The sequence below is a fragment of the Abramis brama genome (assembly GCF_963993115.1).
Source record: "Abramis brama genome assembly, chromosome: 7".
Taxonomy (NCBI): Eukaryota; Metazoa; Chordata; class Actinopteri; order Cypriniformes; family Leuciscidae; genus Abramis; species Abramis brama.
Genome location: NC_139969.1, coordinates 17,394,786 through 17,420,496, shown reverse-complemented (window position 1 = coordinate 17,420,496; position 25,711 = coordinate 17,394,786). Strand labels below are relative to the sequence as shown.

General features: G+C 37.2%; 1 protein-coding gene across 2 annotated transcripts in view; it reads left to right on the top strand.

Annotated features, from left to right (window-relative positions):
* slc6a9 (solute carrier family 6 member 9) overlaps positions 1-25,711 on the top strand; it is a 59,972-nt gene that overhangs the window by 18,031 nt on the left and 16,230 nt on the right. Inside the window, exon 1 of one of the 2 annotated variants that reach the window (XM_084119947.1) lies at positions 12,394-12,680. The exons of the other annotated variant lie outside the window; for it this stretch is intronic. Coding sequence (XP_083976073.1) covers positions 12,639-12,680 — 42 coding nt within the window. The 5' untranslated portion in view covers positions 12,394-12,638. Of the gene's footprint in view, positions 1-12,393; positions 12,681-25,711 lie in introns of those variants that run through there. 2 annotated transcript variants of the gene reach the window in all.

Genomic DNA, 25,711 nt, shown 5'->3' with positions numbered 1-25,711 from the left:
ACTTCTATTGTATAGACAAAAAAAAAAGCATGTCTTTTTTATGTTCCACTGAAGAAACAAATTCATACAGTTTAGTGGGTAAAGAATTTTTGAGGGAACTATCTCTTTAACAACAGTGATGTCTGTTCCAAACTCACTAGAGTTTTGAACAGAGCCCAAATTTAAAAAAATGTATGAGATGTCACAGAATTTTTTATAAAAAGTATCTGTATGCTTTAGTGTGATTATTTTCTTTTGTTCATAATCCAGAGTCTCATTTATAGCAGGTGAGCATCAAGTTCAAGGCCATGCCTAGGTCAGCAGCACTTTCAGACTTATGTAAGGAACATATTGAGCTGTCACTCACTCACATTAACTACAGCGTACACATCTTTTGTAGCTGCGCAACCGAAGTGCCTTCAGGGGCATGGGAACAGATGTGGTTGAGCAAAAGGGAAGTCAAACATGATTTCTGTCTATGTTCGAGCCCCAGACTGTACTGTCTGTGGAGTGTAGCGAGCCTAGAGAGAAGGCAGCCACCGTGGAGTACGCACAATTGGAGGACAAGGGCCACCAAATGCTAAACACGTCCACTGCTGCGATTCTTTTAAAAACACTCCCCTCCGCTAAAAGGGCCCATTGAGAATCAGCCTTTAGATTTCATTTGAAGTAACCACTCAGGCTGAAAATTTCGTTTTTCTGTGTTCTTTCCTCTCGCCTTTATGTGTGGAGGTGCCCCTATTCTACCCAGGCTAAACACAAATACTGACCAAGAAAGAGCCACTTTTTCTCCTCGCTAGCTGAAATTATGGACTGCAGTTTAGCATTGTGTTCCATCCACCTGGCTTCCTAAATCTTCTTTTATTAATTTTATTTTTAACGGTTGAATTGAAGTCCCTTAAAGCCTTTTCAGCCCATATTTAGGTAATTTGTTGCGCTTGAACCCGACCTGCTCCCCCCGTGGTGGTGTGAATGGGAGAAAAAGGCATGGGATGAGGGGGGGTCTGCTGTTCTCAGGGTTTCTCCACAGAAACAGCCCCTTGACCTATTATTTATCATTTTGAAGCTCTCCATGTTGAAAGATCACAGCAACACAACCCATGCTTTTGTGTTGACTAGTTCATGCATTAAATTAAGAGCCAGGAAATCCATAATACATTCAGAGAAAACACAATTTCAAACGGAAACCAGAAATTGACAGGAATCAGAGTGTTAAAGTTGTCACAGTTCAAAAAACGATGACGACAACTTTTGAGGCCTTGTGTATTTTTTGACCTGCTAATTTGACCAAGATAATTATAAATGGTCATACAAGTCTCTTTTTGTGGTTTATGAAAAGGCAAAATTTCACCATTTAACCTTATAACGTGACCTCTGTGTGTGAGTAAACAGTGCTCACTGCGTGGCTCTCATATACTCGTGACAGAAAGCCTAACTCAAATGTCAGAGAATCTCATCTGGTGCTTTTTTATACTACTTCCCTTTGTGTGCTGAAAGAAAAGGCATCCACCCCATAAGACAACTTGTAAACTCTGAGAGCAGGGTCTCTGTCCTCTTTCAAACAGATTTTCAACCATTTGTCAAAACATAGATGGCCATATTACAAGCCTTCCCTTGCATTTTCAGCTTCTAGAACGAACTTTTCTAAAAAAAAAAAAATTCTCGAACTCAAAACACAGCTTGATAGCCTGTTGTCACTTTTCTAATTGGCCGATTGTCAGATCCACGTGAGGCGCAACAAAGTCACATGTACCTCAAGTTCATCCTCAGCGATGGTCCCATATGTTTGTCAAAATGTGTATGTTGTGTGCTTTTTCCAGCCTGATTTGTGCCCAAGCCATTCCTCTGAGCCCCATTCTCCCCGGAGGAGGTCTGAGCTACACGCTATTTATAAAGAATTAGCAGCTGGGGCCCTTCCAGCCAAATTATGGCAGTTGGGGGGGTTGGGGGGGAATAATCATGGAAGCTTCAGGTTAATCCAAGCGTTGGAAATTGCTCTTCAGTGTCCCGAAAGCCGTTTGGACCAGGTGGACGTCACAAATTCTCTCTTTGCCCTGTACGCACACAAACACACACTCGCACTCCAAAGGAACGAGGCAGGAAGTCGTTTTCAGACGAAGGTCCATAAATATGTCTGTTTTGCCCCCTACAATGTTCGTGCCAGACTTTTCACTGACTTCCCTATTTAGTGTCTGGTCCAACATGGGCTTAGATTAAGATTCACTGCATTACTTCCTTTTGTACAAAAAAATGGCTGATACCCGTTTTAGCACCATTGTAATCACCATTGAAGCGTAATACACAGTGATAGCATATTAAGTTGATTTATAATGATAGACATAAATATGAATTCAGTGTGATGTAATGGGAACTGGTGAAGAAAACTCTCATCTTATTTGAATTATTCCTTTTATTAGTAGTCAATTCTATTAAGCTATTTTACACACTTGAATGCTTTTAATTGTTCATTGAAATTTTCAGTTAATAGACCTGATTTGTGAGTTTTCTCTCTCTCTATCTATCTAGGTTGAGCCTGTCAGCAGCTTCCCTTTTTGTAAACTTGAGTTCACTGTGTTTGGGATGTTTCTCTATTTTGTAACACAATAAGTCACTTTGCATTCATCTTGTGTAGCATTCCTCGATTTTCCAAAGCTATTATTATTATTATTATTATTTTTAACATTTGATGGCTTTTTCCACCTTTTAATAATCTTATACCTTTAAAAAAAACATTTTGTTTGTAATTTTTCTTAATATTTCTTAAATATTATGCTAAAATTATGACTCCAACCATAGCAAATTAAAATAGTAATGTACAAAATTTAGTCATAATATTAGTTACTATTTTAAAGTCACTCTGCTTTGTTTAATGATACTAATTACATCCTAACATTGCTTGTCAGCTTAGTTCTACATTTTTGTTTTAAATCTATTCCATTGTATTTATTTCAAGTGCATCTAATGTTTAGCAAGTAAATGGTGCCATAATTTTTTAAGGTTTCTAAGTCTCTCCAAAAGCTAAATAAGATTGTGGAAATGTCTCAGATATTATGTTTCCTATTTTAGATATTAGCAATTGTTTAATATCTCTGTTACCAGAATGGTTAACAACCATTCAGTATTTCAGCCTGTGTGCTGTCATGTGCAGGGGGTAAAAATCATGCGAGTTGATTGTCTAAAACCGTGGTCCTCTGTTTTGTGTGTGTGTTTGCTTTGGGTTGTTTTTGTGTGTTGGACATACCACTCTAGATTGTAAATGGGGCAAAAGAGAGCTCCGGAAGGAGACGGCTCATCAAAGCCTGCACTAAGTTTGAAAAAGTGACGTTTTTAGTCAGCAGTAGTATTTTAGCCCTCACTGAGGCCCTCTTGTTCAGCTTGTCAATAGAACGAACGTGCCCTGAATGGGAAACACCTGCTTAAGGGCTCTTGCTGGAAACCACACTTACTGAAACTCCCTGGTGAATCTGGAAACCTCTTGTGTTACTTTCCTGTTTTTAGTTTACACTGTAGAGGCTTCTGAATTAACTCTTGTTGTGAGGTCCAAATGACCCATGGGTCTCTAAATTAAACTCACCTTTTCGTCCTCACCTTCGTCCACCTTTTTTTTTTTTAAGAATGTCTTGGTCATTCTTTTCCATAAAGTGAAAGTGAATTATATTAACAAAAAACTATAAAAGGTTCATGAAAGTATAATAAAAGTAGTCCATATGACCTAGGCAAACATTGATTAATGACTTGTGTTGTTTCAAAGTTCAAAAACAGCTTCAGTCACACTGTTATTTTAGTGTCACTGAGATACTATTATAGTTTTATTAATATTTTTAATTAGTTTTTATTTTTATATTTTCTGTTTTGATTTTCATTTTAGGTAGTTTTAGTCATTTTGTAGTGTTTTTGTTATTTTTTATTATTTTTTAAAAATAGGTCTATTTGGGATGCTCCGACCAGGATTTTTGCAACCGATACCGATAGGGCTGTCGTGATAACTGCAATATTGTAATACCTCTATACTGACAAGCCAACCACAAAGGATGCAAGCAACCGCCGCAACCACGATGTTTACGTTTTTTTTTTTTTTTTTTAATAAGGCTATGTCCTTATTAAAAAAAAACTTAATGCGTGTGTTGAATGTTAAATAAGTTAATAATGATAACGAGTGAAGAATGTGTTTTTTTCACCAACTGGCTCTTTTTTACTTAAGACTCTGTGTACCATTGTGATTTGTACAGCAGCTCCATATTAACAAGCCTAAACATACAGCGAATGAGAGAGAGAGATCGACTGAGATTCACTCTGTCTTACTGGTGAAATATCAGCAATCTTAGAAAGCCTCTCGTCCAGTCAGATTCAAGGATTGGAACTAAATGTTATGCAAACAATAGCCCAGCAAGCTAATAGTCAGGTTTATGTTCTGTTATCTAGACCCTTCTTTTGACATTCTGTTCTCTTTCCTTTAGTTCCTGTTTTCCTGCTCTGTTTTGTTTCGGTTTCATTGGTTACTGATTATGTCCTTGTTTGTTTCTGTAGTTACATATTAGTTTCACATATGTGTAGTTTACTTTCCTTTGTTCTACCCATGTTTATATAGCCCTGTGTTTCAGTTGTTCTTTGTCAGTTCTCGTTTATGCATTGTGTGGTTTGCATTATTCTCCTCCATGTTCATTCAAAGTGTTTGGATTATTAATAGCCTGTTTTGCTTTTGAATCTCCTTCAAGATTCAAAGTGCCTGCTGACCACATCATAACATTGCAATATTAAAGGATAATTCCGGTATTTAGCACTTTGAGTCTCTTTTCTGGTTTGTTTTGGATGAACTAGAGTGGTGGACACAGAAATTTTGACTAGGGATGGCCCGATACCGATACTGGCATCGGGGATCGGGCCGATACTGTCCTCATATACTCGTACTCGTACTCATAAAAATTCGCCGATACCACGCACCGATACCACGTACATTTTGCGAAACGAAACTGGCCGCCGCGAGTGCTTTGTCGAGGTGAACTGAGGCATAGACGCGCGAGCTGGTCGAGCACATCCCTTTAAACAGACAACAGTGGAAAGTTTGTTCAGTCGGATGGCAAAGAAAATAAAACGAGGCATGTAGCTTATTATTAACGTTAACTGACAAGAGTGAGTGAGAGAGAGAGAGAGCGCGAGTTGAATGCTCTTGATTGCTGATCATTCACTCAGCACATGTTATTTGGTTGAAAACTAAATCGTATATGTAAGTAAAGTAAAACATGAACTGTTACCTGATTTAAGTATAACGAGTGGTTCCCTACATTATTACAGGATGTGTGCAGGTCAAGAAGTTCCATGAACTCAAAACATCCAAAGTGCGCGCCCCGCAAACCTGCGTCTCAGCGCGCGAATACTGAAATATTGTCTTTCACGTCTTGCGCTTGTACGGACGAATTCACACAAAATTATGTAAAAACGCCCGTCTTGGCGAGTATCCTATAGTAAACAAAGTCGGTTATATCTCAAATGAACGTAGCATGTTCAAATGCGGTCCGTGCGTTCGGTCTTAAAGGGGCAGCAGTTTGATAAACCTGCTTCTGAAATAAATACTCACTGCTCTTGACTAAATAGGCTACCCTTTTCAACTTTACAAAAATATCCATCTATATATAATTTATACAGTAATGAATATGCTTTTTTCACATTTGATTACTTTATTAAAATTTCTGTACCTGTTAGATCTACCTGAAAAACTCTAAAAACACTGTTTATTTCATTTGTAGTCTTTCTTTGTTCTATTGTATTTATTTGTCCTATTTCTAATTCGATTGTTTGTTCTTATTTTGTTACTGACTGCTTACTTCTTTTAAATTCACATTAATTAGGCAGGTAGTTTTTGTTGTAGTATCAAAATTGGATTAAATAATTGATATTTCACTGGTTTTGACAAACATCTGAACCACTGACCCAATCCTCAGCACTGAGCCCTGCTGAAGCAGCTCTAAATATGTGCTGTGCTATTAAATGAAAGATACAATATGATAGAGCAATAGAATGAACAGTGACAGTAACAGAAGCTCATACAATGCATTTTAGCAGGCTTAATTAAGCATGAAAATAACTGAAAGAAATATATATTTGATGAACAAATTAAGCCAACTAATATGATTTATATTATTTTGGTTTATCTACTAATACATTTAAAAATTACAAATGCAGTGAAAATTCAGGTATCGGTTACGGTATCAGTATCGGCGAGTACCAAAAATGAAAGTATCGGTATCGGACTAGTTCGGCAAAAAGTGGTATCGGGACATCCCTAATTTTGACGATGGGTCCTGTCTCGAATTTTTGACTCGTTTAGAATCGCCTTTGACCGCTTCAGAGTGGCTGGCTATGGGCATGCACGAACATGTCCTTAAAACAACCCTTAACGTTCGTTTTCAAAACTGTGCAACTCACCGAGTGGTTAGTGGTAGTGCTGGGCGGTATACCGGTTCATACCGAAAACCGGTGTATATTTTCGTTATGATATTAATTTTTAATATACCGCCATACCGATGTATTTAATTACACAACGTTCGGAACGAATGTTAAGCTGCGCCGCGCGACACTGTTTCAGACGGACCCTTTACAATGTTGCACTTCTAAGCAGTGACTGTGAGGCGTGGTGAGGGTAAACAGCAGTGCTCTGGTGTTACGTTACAGGGAAGATGGATGACCTCACCTCAACCATTTTATGCAAGTGCTGTCGGGCCAAAGGCGGCAACACGAGCAATTTGCTCCAGCACCTTAGCCGCAAGCACGCCAATTCTCACGCATTCACCGTGAGACACACGCAATTGACACTTTTCACACGCTCTCACGCCACACATCCATTTTCTCATGCACAAAAATCGCGAAGACTAGACAGAGCAGGTTACTTATGATATAAAAAAATCTCAGCTCTCAGATTCTGTCACTTTTATTACAAAATTCAAACAATAAATACCGTTTTGGCGCTTGTAAATATGATGCGACAGATCCCTAGCGGCACGTGAACCGATCATCTCTAGCAAATAGTAAATAAACACGAATGAACACTGTTGAAAGATACAGTACAACTTACCGAAATGTATATTCCTCATACATAATATCGACCAATCAATCAAACAAAGGGGTCAATAAAACAGCTGGAGAACAATTATGTCACGTAACATTTACCTCAGGAAAGCCATTTGATGACCATATAGGCTATAGCACGTTAGTTGGCTAGAAAAAGAGCTATAGAGAGTATTTCGCTAAATATGTGTACTATATTACATATTTATTATATTTTTACTTATATCATTAAATAAAGTTGTTATTATAATAAAAAAACGCATTGTATAATACTGCCAGCTGATAGGGCTCTCTGTATGTTTACAGCATTAGGTGAGTTTTTTTTCTTGAGAAAAATTAATGCCTATCTTGTGTAGCCTACCTAATATCCAAATGAGTCAATATTAAATCAAATCACAATAATTGAATTTAATTGAAATAATAAAAAAAGCATAGCTTACTAGAAATTGTACCATGTAAACATTGTAACATGTTGTCACTAAACCTAATAAAATTCAGTTTTAGTTACTAAAATGGTTTGACAATCACAATACTCTTATTGTGATGCAATTTTTTTTTTACATCACCCCGAATTCCCGAATTATTCTACAATATTCACTAATGACAGTAAAATAGACCATCCTAAGTCAATTTACTGCAGTAATTTCTCTCTCAACCAGTAGAAAATGCATTGAACACCATGCATGAAAAAAAAAAAAAAAAAAAACGTCATAAACTGGAAAATCGGCATAATTTTGAAAAAAACCTTGATATAAATTTTTGGTCAAAATTTTTTTGGTCAACGAACACCACTAGTTAGTGGTGTTCGTTGATGATTAAAAACAAATATATCGGCGCAATGTATGATTTCAATCCGTGTTATTTGCTATAGTGGAACTATTTTTTCAGATACCTCACAACCGCGTATAAACTTCCGCTCGATATTTGAGTCTAAAGCGCAGTAATATCAACGAGCAATGAGTCCTCCAACAGAAATCAATGGGATTTTACAAAATGCCAAATAAAACACGACAGAAACTGTATTTCGCTACGCTACTTGTTTTGGAACATCAACGAACACCACTAACCACTCGGTGAGTTGCACAGTTTTGAAAACGAACGTTAAGGGTTGTTTTAAGGACATGTTCGTGCATGCCCATAGCCAGCCACTCTGAAGCGGTCAAAGGCGATTCTAAACGAGTCAAAAAGTCGAGACAGGACCCATCGTCAAAATTTCTGTGTCCACCACTCTAGTGCATCCAAAACAAACCAGAAAAGAGACTCAAAGTGCTAAATACCGGAATTATCCTTTAAGCCACTCAAAATCACCACAAGGGAAATTCCTTAACAGAGACAGCTCTAGATTCCGACTACCGATTTCTTGTCATCACATTTGGCTGATACCGATTCTGGTCATTCAAGCTTTATATAAGTGAGGTGTAAGCTCTCTGTTGACTGTCTCTGCTAACCCCTTAGCAGTGCCTTACACCCTGAAGGCATTTTTAATGATTTCACATCTACCTGTAAGTGGCATAACTCTAAAAAAAACAAAAAAACAAGGCATCATCAAGTACATGTCCTCATTTGATAGAAAACCCCTTCAAATTTTGATCATGTTTGGAGGTTCTTTTGTTACAAGAGTGCTGAGAAAACCCCAGAAAAAGCTATTTTATTTTGTTAATATTCATGCTTGACATGATGACGTCATGATCTCAAAGCGACCGGATCCTGGAAGTCCTATACATGTAGCTTTAGCCAAGCAGCATGTCATGTCACTCCGTGAGGATTTTCTTAAGATCTACGTGCGATTTACTATGGTTTACTAATGTATCGTGAAGATACATAGCAGAACGTGGCACAAATGCACGCCAGTGGGGACTTTTTATGGTTTTACTTCAATAAATTGTGATCCGTTTGTGAGATCAGCCAAATTAAGTGACTACCGATTGAGTCATTGAATCTGATTATGGGCCAATACCGATAATCCGATCGATTGGAGCATCCCTAACGTCTATATAGTTTTTATTTTTTTATTTTTTTTTATTTTATGAAAATGAGAAATGTTGTCTTGGCAACTAGCTGAAATAAGTTTATTTTATTTTTAGATTTTGTTTTAAGTTAACGTTTATTTTATTTCAAGCAACAAAATGTCTTTTTTATGGTTTTAGTTTCAGTTAACTATTATAACCTTGACCTGGAATGCAGCACACATGTGATATATACCATCTTAGTGGAGCTTTTTGTTATTTTAGACTTTGAAAGTCTAAAGTTTCCTTTCACTTACATTATATGAAAAAGGAAAGGATTACCCACTAATTTTTCTATATTAGAATGTCTAGCTATATCTTTAGTACTGTAGTAGTGCCAAAACACACAGAGCTGCAAAGTATGCTATGCTGGTAGCCTAATGGTTAAGAGGTGGGTTTGCTGACTCACAGATTGCAAGTGAAGGTCCTAAGTAGAGGTGACCGAGTAATTGCAGTCGCTAAGCTCAAAATCCTGCTATTTCTTCATTGTGCACTCAAAGGGTCTTAACACCTTAAAGTTCCAGAAGGATTATTAGAGTTACTGTACTGTGAATAGTTTTGAACTGAATGTGCAAAAATGTCAGGTAGTTCATTCTAAAGGTAAAATATTTTATTAATAAAAGTAATGATTTATAATTTTATAATGATGTTAAATTAAATTTTATATATATATATATATATATATATATATATATATATAGGCGTTATACATATATTAACGTTATATATATATATATATATAGGACGTATACAGTGTGTGTATATATATATATATACATACACTCTCTGTGTGTTTATATTTAGCCAACTTCTGGGAACAATTTTATCATCCAAGTTTAGCTTAGAAACACAAATTTGCTTTTGAAAAATGCTATTCAAAATGGTTATGATTTGGTTTTTGTGATTAGGTTAGGTTTGTTTTTATTATGAAATTGAAATTCCTTAATGAGCGCTAAGTGTGTAATTAGGAGGTCGTATTCCCCCACTCCCAAGTGTGCACACTTGTTTAGGATCCGTCTAATGAGTTTTGTTTTGATGTGTTTATTTCATTTCAATCACAGCCCTTCCTTGTTCTCATCACTCGCTATTATGCTATTGATATGGGGCAGCGCAAATAGCGGAGTGTACATATCCTCATTAGAAGCGAGTGTTTTTGTGATGGGAGGCGAGGTTCCGTGCTGCTGCTTGACTAATAGGGGTTGGCTGGGGCCCCTGAGGAGTCTCTAATGACCGCCTGTGTCAGATTCCCTTACAGCCGGGCTCGTGGCACAGACACAAGGAGTTGCCCGGAGCTATGTGCGTGTATATGTGTGTGTTTGTGTGAAAGGGTAGGTGTCACAAATACATAAAGTCTCAGCCAGCTGCTTGTTGTTGTTGAAACTCACATATTAATTGAGAGGACACTCTCAAATTAGCTGTTGATTTCTGAAATAGGCTACTGTAATTTGACTTCAGATCATTATTAAAGATTTGTTTATGAAACCAGACTCTTTGCCAGTTTGTATAGAGAAAGAAGACAGGGAACAGTAGAAATACTGGGGAGAAAAGGGGGAAGTAGGATTGTGACATGACACAAGACTGATTTGAACCTCACAAGACCGTCCTTACCCTAAAGCATGTATGCTAACCCCTAGGTCATGGCTCTGATGTTTTTGCAGTATAATTTTGTTGTGTAAGAACTTTGTCTAGTTAAGTGTAAAGAGATGCTCATCTCTATGTGATGATATCTGTGCCCAAAGGGTCAAACAGGCAGAGCAGATGCATTTAAACTCAGCTGGAAGAGCATCATCAATAACTCATAGGCATAATAAACTCTGTCTCTTTTTTTTGATTATTAAGGTTAGGATTTTGTATGTAAAATAGTTTCATGTATTTTTTTTATTTTCTATTTTTATTATATTTACTCTTTTTTACATTTTATTTAGGCATAACACTTTTTGGGATGGCTTGGAGGATATTAGAAAAAAGGCTTGCTTTTATACTGTATTTGCATTATCTTCATACAATTTGGACTGTTATGCCACACTTAAAAAATTACGAATGCCATTTACAATTATGTAACAAAATATCAAACCAAGTGGCATTTATTTTAAAGAAATATGGCACAAACATACCTTTTTAACCAAAATAAGTTAGATTTTTAAATTATGAAATAAGATATAATATTTAAAATATAGTAAATATATATAGATGTTATTTTGCTTGATGAGAACTAACTTCATTCATCCACTAAAAATCACCTTGATATACCATTGCTTAAAAGTCATTATAAATAAATTGTAAAATTCTTGTAAAACCTCTAGTAGCATTTGTTTCCAGATTCCACTTGGTTTGATATTTTGGTTTCTAATGAAATGACATTCAGATATTTCAAGTGTAACTAAAGTGTCCAAATGTTTCCAAATATTATTTCATGCCACTGTATATTTGTCCCTATTTAATTTGGGCTATTGAATATGTATTTAAAATGAAACCTTAAAACCTTAGTTTGGTACCGCAGTTATCACGTGTAATCCATTCCACATTGTGATGCGGATAGAGATGTCTGTGCCGTCCTCTTGAATTCTGCTCATCAACTGCATCACCACTATTGTACACCTCTTTCAAATGCTCATTAGGCAAAATGCCAGAAGTCTGTCAACTTTTAACACCAATAACAGGATGCTCAGTTGGGTCCATCGCCAGGAGCTGCCACTGAGAGCTTTCTTTTGTCTGTAGGTTACTTTTTTTTCTGTGTGAATTGTAATGCAGTTTTCCACAGTCTGCCACATAATGTCCTCTATAGATTTTTGCCCGTTTATTGCTGAGAAAATCTTGTAACCTGCAGCGAACGGATGAATTACAAGGCGGCAGCCTGACCGACAGACAAACGGAAGGGTATATCCCTCCTCTGGCCTCTTGCAGGACCTTACAGGAGAATTGGCAATGTCAAGGGATGAGGATTTGAGAGTCAAGTGTTGCTGAATGGGAGCGTTGGTGGTCTGGGTGCAGCTGCCTCGAGAACAAGTGGATGAAATGCAGAGACATCGAGAGTTGCGCGCCCCATGGAAGCGGACCTCTCCTTACTTTTGTCTTTCATCATGTGGGCCGGCCGCTGAAAAGCTTGGCAGCGCCTGTGACTCCAGGCAGCTAAGCTAGCAGCTCCTAGCACTCAGTATGCAGCCAAAGTGCTGGAATGACAACGACTCCATTCATTATGGAGGTAGAGGCAAAGGCTGTGGATCTCCTCTGTCTGTTTTGTAGAATGGGGGATACAGAAGAGGAGGGGGTGCTTTCCCCAACTCGCAGTACAACGGACGAGGTAAGGATGAGGGAGCAAGAGAGAGAGAGAGAAACAGAAAGGGAGGGAGAGGGAGTGAGCGAGAAAGTGGCAGCGGTGGAGGGGGACCTTCCATGCCGAATGATTGAAAGAGGCGGAGAGGAAGCAGAACTCCATCAGATGAAATGAGGTGAAAATAATTCAGGCATTAATCAAGCCTGGCCAAAAGGAGGCTGTTCCCCCCATCCCCCCCTCTCTGCGGAAGCAAACGGAGAGGTGTGAATGAAGAACTCGAGAGTTGAGACGAGAGAACTACTGGGCACTATCGAATCATGTCGGAGTCCAACAGCAACGCAGCTTGTATGGCTGATCAGGTCAGTTGTGTTTTTGTCATGTTGTGCTGTTTTGAAACGGGCAGCATTTTCGTTTTCTATAGATGTCGAGAGGGAAATTTGAAAATTTTGTTTCTCTTGAGCGAGTGAGAGCGAGCACGTTACCCGACGCATCAAAGCAGCAATTGTACGAAGCTGCCCGGACGACGGTGCAGGGTCCTGAAAGAACTGAATTAATCAAGACCAAGCATTGTCTGCAGTGCCTTATTTTTCGGCCATCATTCAGGGGGCCTGTGACGACTCAATAGCCCACAGACCACGTGAGAAGCTCTTTAAAAACCAGACCACGTGTGGGCCAACTGAAAAGTTTTTATAACAAATTGCAGTGGGAAGTTCTGGCGACGCTGGTGGAAGGGTATGTGATAAAGTTTCCAAGGAAGTGGGCAGGAGAGCAGTGTTTGAGAGACAGAAGGAAGGAGGAAAGTGTAAAGGCTGAAAGGAGGGCTGGCCCATATTTCTCCTTTTTCTGTCTTCCTTCACCTCCTTTTTTTAGTCACCAAGGCACTTGTCACTTAAACAATCATGGGGAAGATTTATTGGAAATAAAACGTATAGATATCCTATAAGGTGCTTTGTGCCTCAGAGATTTGTTGCTGCGCCAGTTTTGGTTGCATCCATTCCATTGCACCTGTTTCCGTTCCTCCGTTTTGTAGGAGTGTGTGAAGTAGGATAAAGTGACAGTCTGGTGACTAAATACAAACTGATAAGACAAAATTAGGTTACTTGCTGTAGGTGACAGACAAAACTTTTTTTTTTTCTTTTTTTTTTTAATAGACATTATTTGGCGGGTTTTGAGTTTTGGAATTATGTAAAATCCATTTATCGTCATCTTGTTTAATCTTGATATGAATGTTGGCATTCTTATGGGCTTAATTAAAACCGTTTCTATCATATATCTCAAGTTCGGGGAAATGTGCAGTCTCAAATTGCATTGTCATGAAGTTATATTCGTGAACCGTTTTTAAAGTGCAAATTCTCTTTCATAGTTTAATTAGTACCGAGAAGCATTTACTGTGTAGTGCTATTTGATCTGGATTTTGGTCTTGCCTTTAGTCAGTCCTAATGTGATGTGAGTCTTTGACTTGGGGATGAGACCTTTGAAACTTCACAAGCAATGCTCACCTGACCTTTTCAAGTGTGTGTTCCATAGCTGTCTGTTTGTTTTTTGTCTTTCTGTACCGCCTTTAAAAGCATGTTAACTTTACATAAACGGCACAAAACATTCAGAAATCTTTAGACAATGGGCATTTACATAGAAGCCTTTAAAGTGCAGTATGTTACAGTCTGTTTAATTGTCCATTAAACACCAATGCAAAAAATGTAATTGTCGAAGTATCAGACAAAAGAAGGTGATTTTTGTTTTTGTTTTCTTCAAGTCTACCTAATCTGTAACATATCTCACTTGAGCAATTTATTATGATTCCTCACAGTGTTTGACCCCTGTAAAGACTCTGTTTTATTGACTCACTGCAAAAGGGGGTTTGATGAGGTGTACTGATTTATTTGATGATTTCTAGCAGTGCCAGAACCCCGAGAGGCACCACAGACTCAGGTGTCCAGCTGTAGAGCTCACTGATTTATCACACACATAAACACAGAGGAGCAGGTGCATCTGCCAGAGCCACAGCCTCCAGCCTCCAAACCCCTCATGTGTACTTGTGCATACGGTGGGGAAACATCATCATTTCCCTGTTTAGGCTTGAGCATTAACTAGAATGAAATTGCATCCTTTGGAAAGTGTTTGCATTGGGGCTGATTGTCAATTATTTCTGATTTGCCAGATATTTTAATTTGCACATTGCGCAAACAATGAAGTCTATATAATGTACTTTTCAACTTTTCAAAATTTGAATGGATAGAATTTTGCTACATAGCCAAAATGACCAAACCTGAACACTTTAAGAGAATATTAGTTTGAAGTATTCCATTTTTAGTTTATATATATATATATATATATATATATGTATGTGTGTGTGTGTGTGTGTGTGTGTGTGTGTGTGTATATGTGAGTGGATATATATGTCACTGATAGCGGTTCTCTGTAAACAACGCCAAGATCAATTCATTACTGATCATTCTTCATATTCTAAATGACTTGGTCCCTCAAAAAGGTGCAGCATTCTCCAATCACAGCTATGCCATTTTCATCTGATTAATCCTATGCTGTAGATTCAGCTCTGTACTGTTTGACAGCTTAGGCGATATGGAGCTCCTATATTAGTTCTCTGATGTGGTTAATTCTACTGGATCCTGTAGTGTTGTCTAATGCTATCTGTTAGAGTAGAGCATGCTTGACTAATAATTGCGATAATATGAGCCAGTAATTTCATTTGAGTAACTTACTGGGTCAAAATGTCTTCACAATGATCTATGATGATCGGCGTTTAGAAAGCAACACTTGATCATTTATCTTACTGTTAAAGAGATGCTGTGTCTAGTGATTGGTTTCACATAATGTTCCAAAGAGCAAAAATAATGATGCTATAATGTTTGGGGAGAGTAAGTGTTTAGCAAAAAATCTCTTTAACAATGTAGCTGTAAAACTGTGGCACGTAGGTTTGTCATATGCACAGGTATGAAGACCTGTGTGTGCATGCACTGTCAATAATGTTTATTACGAACAGTGTTGGGAGTAACGCGTTACAAAAGTAATGCATTACAGTAACATATTACTTTTTGCTGTAACGCAGTAGTGTAAGGCATTACTAATCCATTTTCAGTAATATTTTACTCGGTACATGTTCAGTAATGCTTGCGTTACAACAGACTTTAAGCCCAAAATGTTATTGTTCAAAAAAACAAACAAACAAAAAAAAAAAACAGGGTAAAACACTGCAAGACCGCGAGACATTAACGAATGAAAAATGCAAGCAAGTTATTACCTGTTCGTGGTCAGTCAATCAATAGCCGCGTGTGGTGTCCAAGTGTGTAAGACTAAAATGACAGCTCTGTGCTCGCGCTGGCCAGTGGAAAAGCGGCTAATGGGAGAATATGGTAAAAGAAGACTGTACATTCGCGAGATGGACGTATGCACATTAGCCTGTTTGTTCTGTGTTTTCTTTCTAACCAGTTAGGCTATGTTTAGGTGGTGTTTTTCATCATGTTTTCATCACGCAATCATGTTTTTGGTGTGGTGGTGACGCGTACGGGTGGCGCTGCCAATAAAAGCATCTAAAAGCTGTTACAAAAAAACGGCAAAAGTTATGATTATGAATATGTCAAATATAGCAAGGAGACATTTTAATTGTTTATTAATAAACAAGTGTTTTCTTTGTCGTTTGCTGACAAAGTTGACGATGCAGACTCACGATCTTCGCAGTAGTGAACGCACCAGAGAGAAATGCACATTTATACGGATTAGGCAGAGAACAGTCTGTTTTCTTTCGTTTTGAATTGTTCTGTTTAAAAATGTCTGTGAGGCAAGTACGCTGAGTTTCGGTTCATTTATGAGACGAGCTGCAGTTCACTCGCCGGCGCCTCCGTGTCCTGATTATCTCATCTACTAGGCTATATTTACTTCTTAAATCCAGGCAATCGGTTGATGTAACATTGATTAAAATTAAGATACAATTAATACAAAACGAAATTCACTTTAAAGAAAGGCTTTGTGCTTTCTGTTTGAGGTCTCTGTGAAAGTTTTAAAGTCGCTTTCAGAGCGCTCACGTCCGTAATGGAGAACTGTCACGTCCGTAACATTGTTTTTTTTCCTCATAAATGCGAACTCGAAAAATAAGATAAAACGAATGTTCTGTGGAGAGCTAACCCTTCTTCATCCGGTTGGTAGTAGGCTATTACTTTTGGTTTGCTAGCCTTAGTGTACTTGACAGAATTGCTAAAAAAATATTTTGCTACCTAAAAGTTAAAGATTTTTTGAGTCACGCATGCATGCATGTCTATTTCCCTCATATTAAATATAAAACGCGAGTAGACTGATATTTTTCTAATGTCTGGACTCCTTTATTAATGGAGTATATATACAGACGTTTTAATATATTGGTATTAAATGCATTTTCTGAGAATTTATATTTCAAGTTTTTTATTGCAAATGTCACGTTCATAACGCTGGAATTGCCCAATTTTTAAGAATTTATCCTCAACTAGTTTTGTGGTGTAGGTCCACGTATTTGATAGCCTAATGTTAACTTCAAATAATACTAATAGTAATTTAAAGATGTGGTAGCATTGGATCTGGACGGGAAGGATAACTCTGGGAGTTGGAAGGGACGTGTCGTTTTTTTGCTTTCTCACACAGCGATTTCGGTTTCATATCGCATATCGTAACAGCCCTAGTCATTTTAGATGTTTAGTTCTACTTCTGTAGTTATTTTGGTGAAAGTAACTCAAAAGTAATACAGGAGTAATGTAACGCATTACAATTCTGAGACAGTAATATTGTAAGGTAAAGGATTACTTTTAAATAACAGTAACAAGTAATGTAATAATGTATTACAGTTTGAAAGTAACTTGCACAACACTGATTACGAAATGTGTTTGTTCTATCACAATGTCAGCAAACTGCAAGGATCATTTATCATCATCATTGATTTATATTCACTGACTGACATTGAGACTGAAACTGAGCGTGTGTGTGTTTTGATGTTCTTTGTGTATATATGGATTGAGGAAGGTACAGTCCGTTCCAAAATCTGAGACCACTGTGATGTTTCTGTTTTGCATTTTTCTAAATGAACACAAATATTTTTATCACAAACATTATCAGCATAACAGTGTATTTTAAGTTTACTTGAAAAAACAACATCAATTGCAATAATTTCTTAGTATTTGTTATTTCCCATAGTACTCGAGCTGCATGAACTGCAAAAGTTTTTCAACAATCTGATGATCTAGTTGTCCAGCATGATTTGAAAAAGGACATCTGACCTTTTGTACAAAGTTCACATGCTCACTGTATATGGAGAGAGAGAAAGAAGAGAGAGGGGAAAAGAGCAGTCAGAAGCATATGTGTGCTCGGAGGCAGTCGTCTCTCCTGTCTCACACTCACTGCGCTCGTGGGCTTCCAGCTGCTCTCTTTCTCTCTCTCTCTCTTTATGTCCATCTTGCTTCATTTCTCACCACCCTTCATGTGATGATTTTAAATACCTTCGAAATTATTCTCTTTTCAAAACTTTTTTTTTTTTTTTTTGATAACCAATAGCTTGATTCCTTTCTCCCTAAGACTTGATTTGAAGGTCATTTTACCCATGTGATCTTCCATCAGAACTTCATGGATAGGTGAAGGTTGTCTAATGCTGGCAGCTATGACAGCTGTTCAGACAGTGACCCTCTCTCAGTCATGGGTACTTTCCTCAGGCCAAATCTAACTTTTAAACTAATCTCACTCATCTTTTGCCTTGTCCTCTTTGACTCCCTTTATCTCTCAAAGCCATTTGTTCCCTTAATTTTCCACTGTTTTCCCATTCTTCTTTTTATGGCCATAACACTATAAATTTCGATTACACTTTATTTTTAGGGTTAGTTACTTGTATTTATGCATAATGTACTCTTTCCATTACAATAGTAAGTACATGTAACATGTAAGTACATACAAAGCCTCTAAAGGGACCTTTGGAAAAAGAAAAAAGAAACAAACTTTTTCGTGCTCCTGAGAAACTATTGCGTATGCCTAAGAAACTTTTCATGTGCACACAGAAATATTTTGCGTGCTCACGCATTACAATTTCCAGTTTATTTATACTATAACCTATTTCCTTTGTGTGCCATTGCCATTTTACTACTAAGGAAACGAGAAAATGTATGCGCATGAATTCATAAAGATCTATTTGCTCAAAATTAGATTAATCACGGCCTTATGTCTGCTTTAATGCATCCTACTGTATGTGACGGCCGAGAAACTGTGCCGTGAAATGGGCTGATTGCGCATATATTGCTCTCTTTATACATGTATTGGGCATGTTTATTAGATGGTGTTAGGTTACATTATTTCTTCATTATTATTCATTATATGTGACCCTGGATCACAAAACCAGTCACATGTCGCACGGATATATTTGTGGCAATAGCCAACAATACATTGTATGGGTCAAAATTATCGATTTTTCTTTTATGCCAAAAATTATTAGGATATAAAGTAAAGATCATGTTCCATGAAGATATTTTGTAAATTTCCTACCGTAAATATATAAAACATTTATTTTGTTCAGCACAATCGCGAACATAAATGAACAACTTTAAAGGCGATTTTCTCAATGTTTCGATTTTTTTTGCACCCTCAGATTCCAGATTTTCAAATTAGTTGTATCTCCGCCAAATATTGTCCTATCATAACAAACCATACATCAATGGGAAGCTTATTTATTCAGCTTTCATATGGTGTATACATCTCAATTTTAAAAAATTGACCCATGTGACTGGTTTTGTCATCCAGGGTCACATATCACATTGCTGATTTCCTACACAATGCTAAAACAAATACTAACCTTGATATCACATCCTGATAGATAGCTCCAGATTCATGATTTTTCTGAACTCTGAATTGAATCCATGAAGTCTTTTCTTGATGGGTAACTGTGTGTTGGAGTTGACCAATGAAGTTTGTCCTTAATTGGCTTGGGAAAATAATCATGCACATTATTTATAAGTAAGGGATAATCCACGACTAGCTGTGCATTATACAATTTGAATACACAACGTAGAAGCAAATAACCACCCAACGTAAAGCATGAAGGTGCATGAAGCAAAGGCACCTCTGTGGAGTGCATTCAATTTTTTTAATGCACAGCTAGCCATGGATTATCCTACTTATATGGTCATTTGCCTGTTATTTGTATTAACTCTTTTCTGATGTTCTTGTTATTGGATCCGGAGATTTCAAAAGATGCAAAATAGCTCCCCCTACCATATAACAATGAACACATGGGTTGCTGGAAAATTCCGTCAATGGCGGGGAAAGAGTTAAGCTGTTATTGATGTTTGCAGTGGAAAGGTAAAAATGATGGTTACTTTCATCAGTTACTGCTGGTTAGATCTAGCATTCTGTCCGCTTTGATTCAGACACAGAAATATTGTAGTTCGCTAAGATTACATTGATTTAAATCAATTAATTATAGCATTTATTTGAATTAATTAGAGATAGGGAGAGATATGTGTGTGAATTACCTTGTCTGTGCAGCGTCTCTCTGCTAACAATGAAGCTGTGAGTTTAATTACTTTAAAAACAGGGATGTTACCCCTTGGTTGCTGAGAAATATAATGTAGCTATTTTGCAGGGCAGTATTAATAAGTTTCTGTGCTCCTGAATGTTTCTGTTTGCAAGTGATGTGCATGTGTGCTTCAATGAAAGCAGCGCATTAATATAGAACAGTGATTAAAGTGACTGGAACTACCTGTGCATTAAACTGTTTTAATTCACATCTTCTAGCCAGGAACATGTTAAACATATTATTTCATGTCTAGACTGTATTTCTCAGTTACATTCTTTTCAGAATTAGAAACACAATAATGCTATTTATACGTTCACTTTTAGCTTTGTAGCATTAGCATTGAAGTGTACTCTAGAACAAAGAATTGCTTTTATTTTTTTGGTCTATTACTAAGAGTCATTCTGTGTAAACACACTTGTCTTTTGAACAAGCGTGTTTTGGCTGACCCTACTGCCACCTCTGCAGCTGTCACAGCAGTGAGCCTACTTATTTCCTGACCAAAGGGCAAAGATTCTTTCTGCAAATACAATTCTTTTGCACAATATGTCATTTAAAGCACTGCCTGTTTGACAGGCTAAATGTTGTATGGGAGGATTTGGTATTTGCTGATTCTCACTGACTGGGGAAAGTTTAGTGTCTCGCATGCATTTGGGAAGATTTGCCCGAGGGCTCCTGAGGAAGAGAGCTGGTCTCACAGTAAAGCAGTCGCTCAGTCAGAGCTTCAGCAAACTCCAAGCCGTGCACATGCCATGACAAACTGAACCCTCAGGACGCAGGAGAGATGAAAAAGTCAGCGCTTCGATTCAGAGCTGTCAGGCCAAGGGAACAGCCTCAGATCTCTTTCCACACGCTTTATTTACCCCCCAAAACATCACATGCCCATGTGTTTGTGATAGTCTGACCATTCAGTTTTACAGGTACGTAGGTCTTGGTTTGATACACAGGGTTTTGCTCATATTTGAAACAGTGTGTTAAATGGCATACTCTAAACAAAACATTTAGGTAGCCCACATTTTTCAAGACAAGGTCTAAAAGTTCTTTACTTTTTAGTTTCCTTTAAAATGAATATTTCAGGTTTCCAGTATTATCTAATTTCCACAGCAAATAATTGTATTTTATAAAGTGAAGGAAAAAACTATGGTTACATCAAGGCATTTACAATTAAAGTAAAATTGAGCCAAGAAATACTTTAGTTAAATTACACACAATTTACAGGCTTTACAAGTATTATACAACCACAAGGCTTTTTTCATGCCAACATTAATATTATCCATGCATGTTAACATCAGAAATGTGTAATTAGAACTAACATTGTATGTGTACATTTTTTACAGAAATATAATCCAACTCAGCTGTTTTCAACACAGATAAGATTTTTTGTGTGTGCACCAAATCAGCATATTAGAATGATTTCTGAAAGATCATGTGACCCTAAAGAAGACTGGAGTAATTATGCTGAAACTCAGCTGTGCAATAAATGTCGAAATATATTTAAATAGAAAACCATTATTTTACATTGTAGTAAAATTTCACAGTATTACTGTTTCTACTGTACTTTCAATCAAATAAATGCAGCCTTGGTGAACATAAGAGACTTCTTTCAAAAACATTTAAAAGTTTTGAGCAGTATATATCTTTAAACTTTGTTGTCATGATGATCTAACACAGGTAAAGTCAAGTCTGTAAACATTGTAACTTTGCATAGTGTCTGCACAAGGATACCAAGAAGAGAGATGTTGTAACCTTGTTGTGTTTAAGATGGTTGACTTAAATCAACAGAGCATAGTCATTCTTTGCCAAAAAACCTGTCAGAAATAGTTTAAACAAAAGCATGAATCATCACATCATGCTTCAGTTCAGTTAACCTCCTTCTACTAGAACTTCATCCACCTGAAATGTATTTACATATCAGATAATACGATTTCATATTAAATTGTATGACCCTTTAATAAAAACTTTTCTTTTCGTTCCTGTCATAAATACAGTGGATTTGATTGTTGTTCATCCAGGTCTGTAGTCTAACTTACAGACAATAAACATTGAACAAAATGTTGTACATTAAACACTGCAAACAATGCTTTAAAGTGACTTAAACTTCTGGTTTCTGTGTGTCTTACTTGTCAAAATCTGATGCTAATCGACTCTAAAGATGTTTTTCAGTCTAGAAGCTGAAGTTGCATGACATTAAGTCTCTATGTTTGATGTCAGCCAAAACTGGGGTGGCTTATGCAACCCTGAGTCCCTGAATGGGCCTTTAAAAGTGCTCTAATTGGCCCTTTTGAGCATATTGTAATTTAAAATGGGTCGTTCCTCAAATTCATTTGTTTCTGTGTTTACGAATGCAAAAAGCTCAGCAATAATGGGAATCAGCCCTGGGTACAAGGATAGAGAAAGGTCAATACATACTGTTTATGTCTCTATATATAATTCATTAGCTGATGCTGGTTGAACATACAGAATTTCTGAGATGAAAGTGTGTGAAGAACAGGTGAACAGCTTGCAATGGCTCACATGTCTGCAGGCTACGCTCCCTCATTGTTTGAATTGAGCACTAATTGAATGATCTGATTATGTGAAGTGTGTGTCTGCAGCTAGACCTGGTTTTCTATATATTTTATTCCTGTTAATTTCAGGATTCTTTGATCAATTGAAAGTTCGAAAGAACAGTATTTATTTGAAATAGAAATCTTTTGTAACATTAGGAATGTTTTACTGTCATGTGTATATCCATGTCTCTTAAAGAAAAGGATACAATCTTGTGCATAGATATGTCAGCCTGTTGCACTATAGTTAGTGGCAGTATAGGTAGAAGCAGCCAATGTGAATATATCCTTTGTGACACTAAGAAACTCCCAAAAAGCCAAACCTCCAGGCTCCTCCCCTCTCCCCACCCACAGCTTAAGGGTAGAATAGGTTCCACATGGAGCCGTGTCAGTCTACTCCTGCTGACTTGAAGAGTTCTGTAAGTTTCTGCTTGAGTAAGCGCTACTAGCTGGGGTGTACAATGGACAGCAGAAAGGTAAGACCAAAAGAAGTGAGTACGTGATGCTAAAAGTGTAGATGTAATATTGAGGCGTCAGTTATCAATGGAGGGGCAAGATCTTTTAGAACAATTCTAGAAGTCACTTGGAAATTAAAATTAGACAAAAACCAGGTAGGTGGGTCCCACCATTTTGCCTTGGATCATTCTTGGAATGCTGTTATACATGTTCTGATCTGTGAGTTTTAACATGACATGATGAATGGCGGAAATGGATATATGTCCTTAACATTCCATGATGGTTGATGATGTTTTGATCTGGACCCTAGAAGGTATTTGACTTCGTCTAGGCGGTCAGAAAACCACTATTAATTTAAAGTAGGAAGAACACGGCGCATCATGAGGGTGAATACTATTTGGTCATGAATAATGGGTAATTTTGTGGCTGTTATATGACCAGGAGAGCCATCTGCAGACCTAATGACTCCCACAAGATGGCTACCAGAGCTGTTATGGATCCTTCCTAGTGTTTAACAGCTGACAACTGGCTTTATGGGTTGAAGGCAGACTTTTGGTTTCTTTAAATGGAAACTCCTAATTCCTAAAACTGCTAATTCACTTGTGTGGTATCATACTTTCTTATATTAAGCAACTAGTGATTATTTTGTGAAGCTTGTGACCAGTTCCTTGTGCACAATACACTTCTGTATGTGTCCAAGTATATGTAATCATTTAGATGTAATGTGATCCTGGTCTTATGCTCACCAAAACTGCATTTATTTGATTAAAAAAAAAAAAAAAAAAATAATCATTATCAAGTTGCTTACTGTGAGAACCAGACTGCTCATGCTGCTTTATGGCAGTCTCTAAACATATTCTATGGTTGTGTATGTGACAGCGTGAGTGTGGATTGAACGATTTGTGTGAAGATTTTTACTCAAATCCTTCTACCACTCCTGCCCATCCCCATCTGCCTTTGGGACAAAAGAGATTGTCCCGCCCCAAACACACTGCATTTGCTGATATAGAAATTAGCATGTCTTTTCAAAAAGTTATTCTACAAATGCCTTGTAATAACTGTTAAACAGAAAAGGAAAAGATACAAAACCTAAGATAAAAAAACGACAACATTTGAATACATGATGAACAATGAGGCTCAGCTGAAGCTCTGCAAGAGGTATTTTGGTTGCAATCACAAACCCTGGTCTGACCTCTGACCTTGATGAACAAACTCGAGGTGAAAGTCTTACTGGAGTCTTTGAATGAGCCTGTTGTATGTGTGTCTCATCCTTTCCGGGGGAAAATGAAGCCCTCATCAGCAGAGAAAGATTGAGGATGTTGCATTTGAAATGTGAACTGGGGGTCAATAGAGAGCACTAGAAAGGGGAAAGGTCAGCTCTGATGAATGGTGAATCCAGGGACTTGGGTGTTTAACCATTTCAGAAATGCTGAGAACACATTTCCTATGGCTTCCTTGCTTCTGTTTTTGTCTTTCATGTTCTTAAATTGCTTCAGTCATTTATTTTCTACTCTGCATTTCTCTAAACTTACTAGCCTGATGGGAAAAGTTTTGCAGCATTAGTCAGCAGTAGGTCTGTTATCTCTTTTTATGTTTGGACCTGTGCAGCCTTGTGTTTCGCTGTCCAGGGTGTGTTTTGGAATCTGCGATATTTTTATGATGGTTGGTTACACCATTGACTTCAGAGAGCAGGAAGTCATTGATTTGTCACAGTATTTCCCTTTTCCATAGACTTTCGTCTGCTGGATTAGATGTTTTTTAGTATCTTTTTGGGACCGTAATGATCTCAAATAAGTATGAGTATGGGTTCATATGAGAGAGAATGTTCAATCTATAAACATCACATGACTCTTCTCACAAGGTGAATCATAAAATAATCTTTTGATAGTTTATTCCATAGTGCTGTGGTGAATTAATCATAGAAATCAGGTGAGCAGATGTGTGAAAGATCCCCTGATAAGTGTGTTTTGTTGACATGCACCACCAAAGCATATTTATCTTGGAACTATTTATATTTCTCTTAGGGATGCATCAATAATTATCAAATACAGCTAAAATGTATTATTAGTCTTTCAACTGGTATGTTACATCATCTGAGACATTTGCTTGGAAGTGTTAAATAATCTGAGTTTTTTTTTGTTTTTGTTTTTTTTTACTTTTAAATACAATCTAAATGTTGCCTCTTAGAATAATATTTAGATTTCTGTTAGAAATATTTAGATTTCTCTTAGGGATGCATCAAAAAATTCTTAATATTATCAAATATTATTAAATCTTTCAATTGCTGTGTTACATAATCTGAAATTGACATCCCACATTTTGAGTTTCTGAATGCAGCTCATTGAAGCAGATGACATAATAGGTTATGGTCACAAGATAAATGTAAACGTTCAGTCACTCTCGCTTTTGTTAGGTGATTAGGTTAGGTTCATTTAAAACTTCAGAGAGCCAACATTTAATTATTCAAAAAGATTCAGAGTGTGAACACACACATATAGCTTTATGTAATAGACACTAAAACACACACCTTATTGAGCCAAAAAGGATCTTTTGAACCATATGTAATGCCACAGCACATTCTGCATGGACGTCTCCAGGCATTCTGGGTGTTAAGTTGAGAAGTCACAGGTCAGTTCTCACTTTTCTTCTTAAATTGACAGGGTCACATACCTGCAATGAGTTACTCAGAGGGAGCTGTGCTGCTGTCAGTCATAGGCTTCAGGCTTCATGGATATATGCTCTTCTCACTGTTTGAGGTTGTAGGACAGGAAATTGTGGAATAGTCAAATTTGGGAGAAAAATACAAACTCAAGATAATGTTTAATGCTGTTGTGAGGCAGTTATTTTGTTGAGG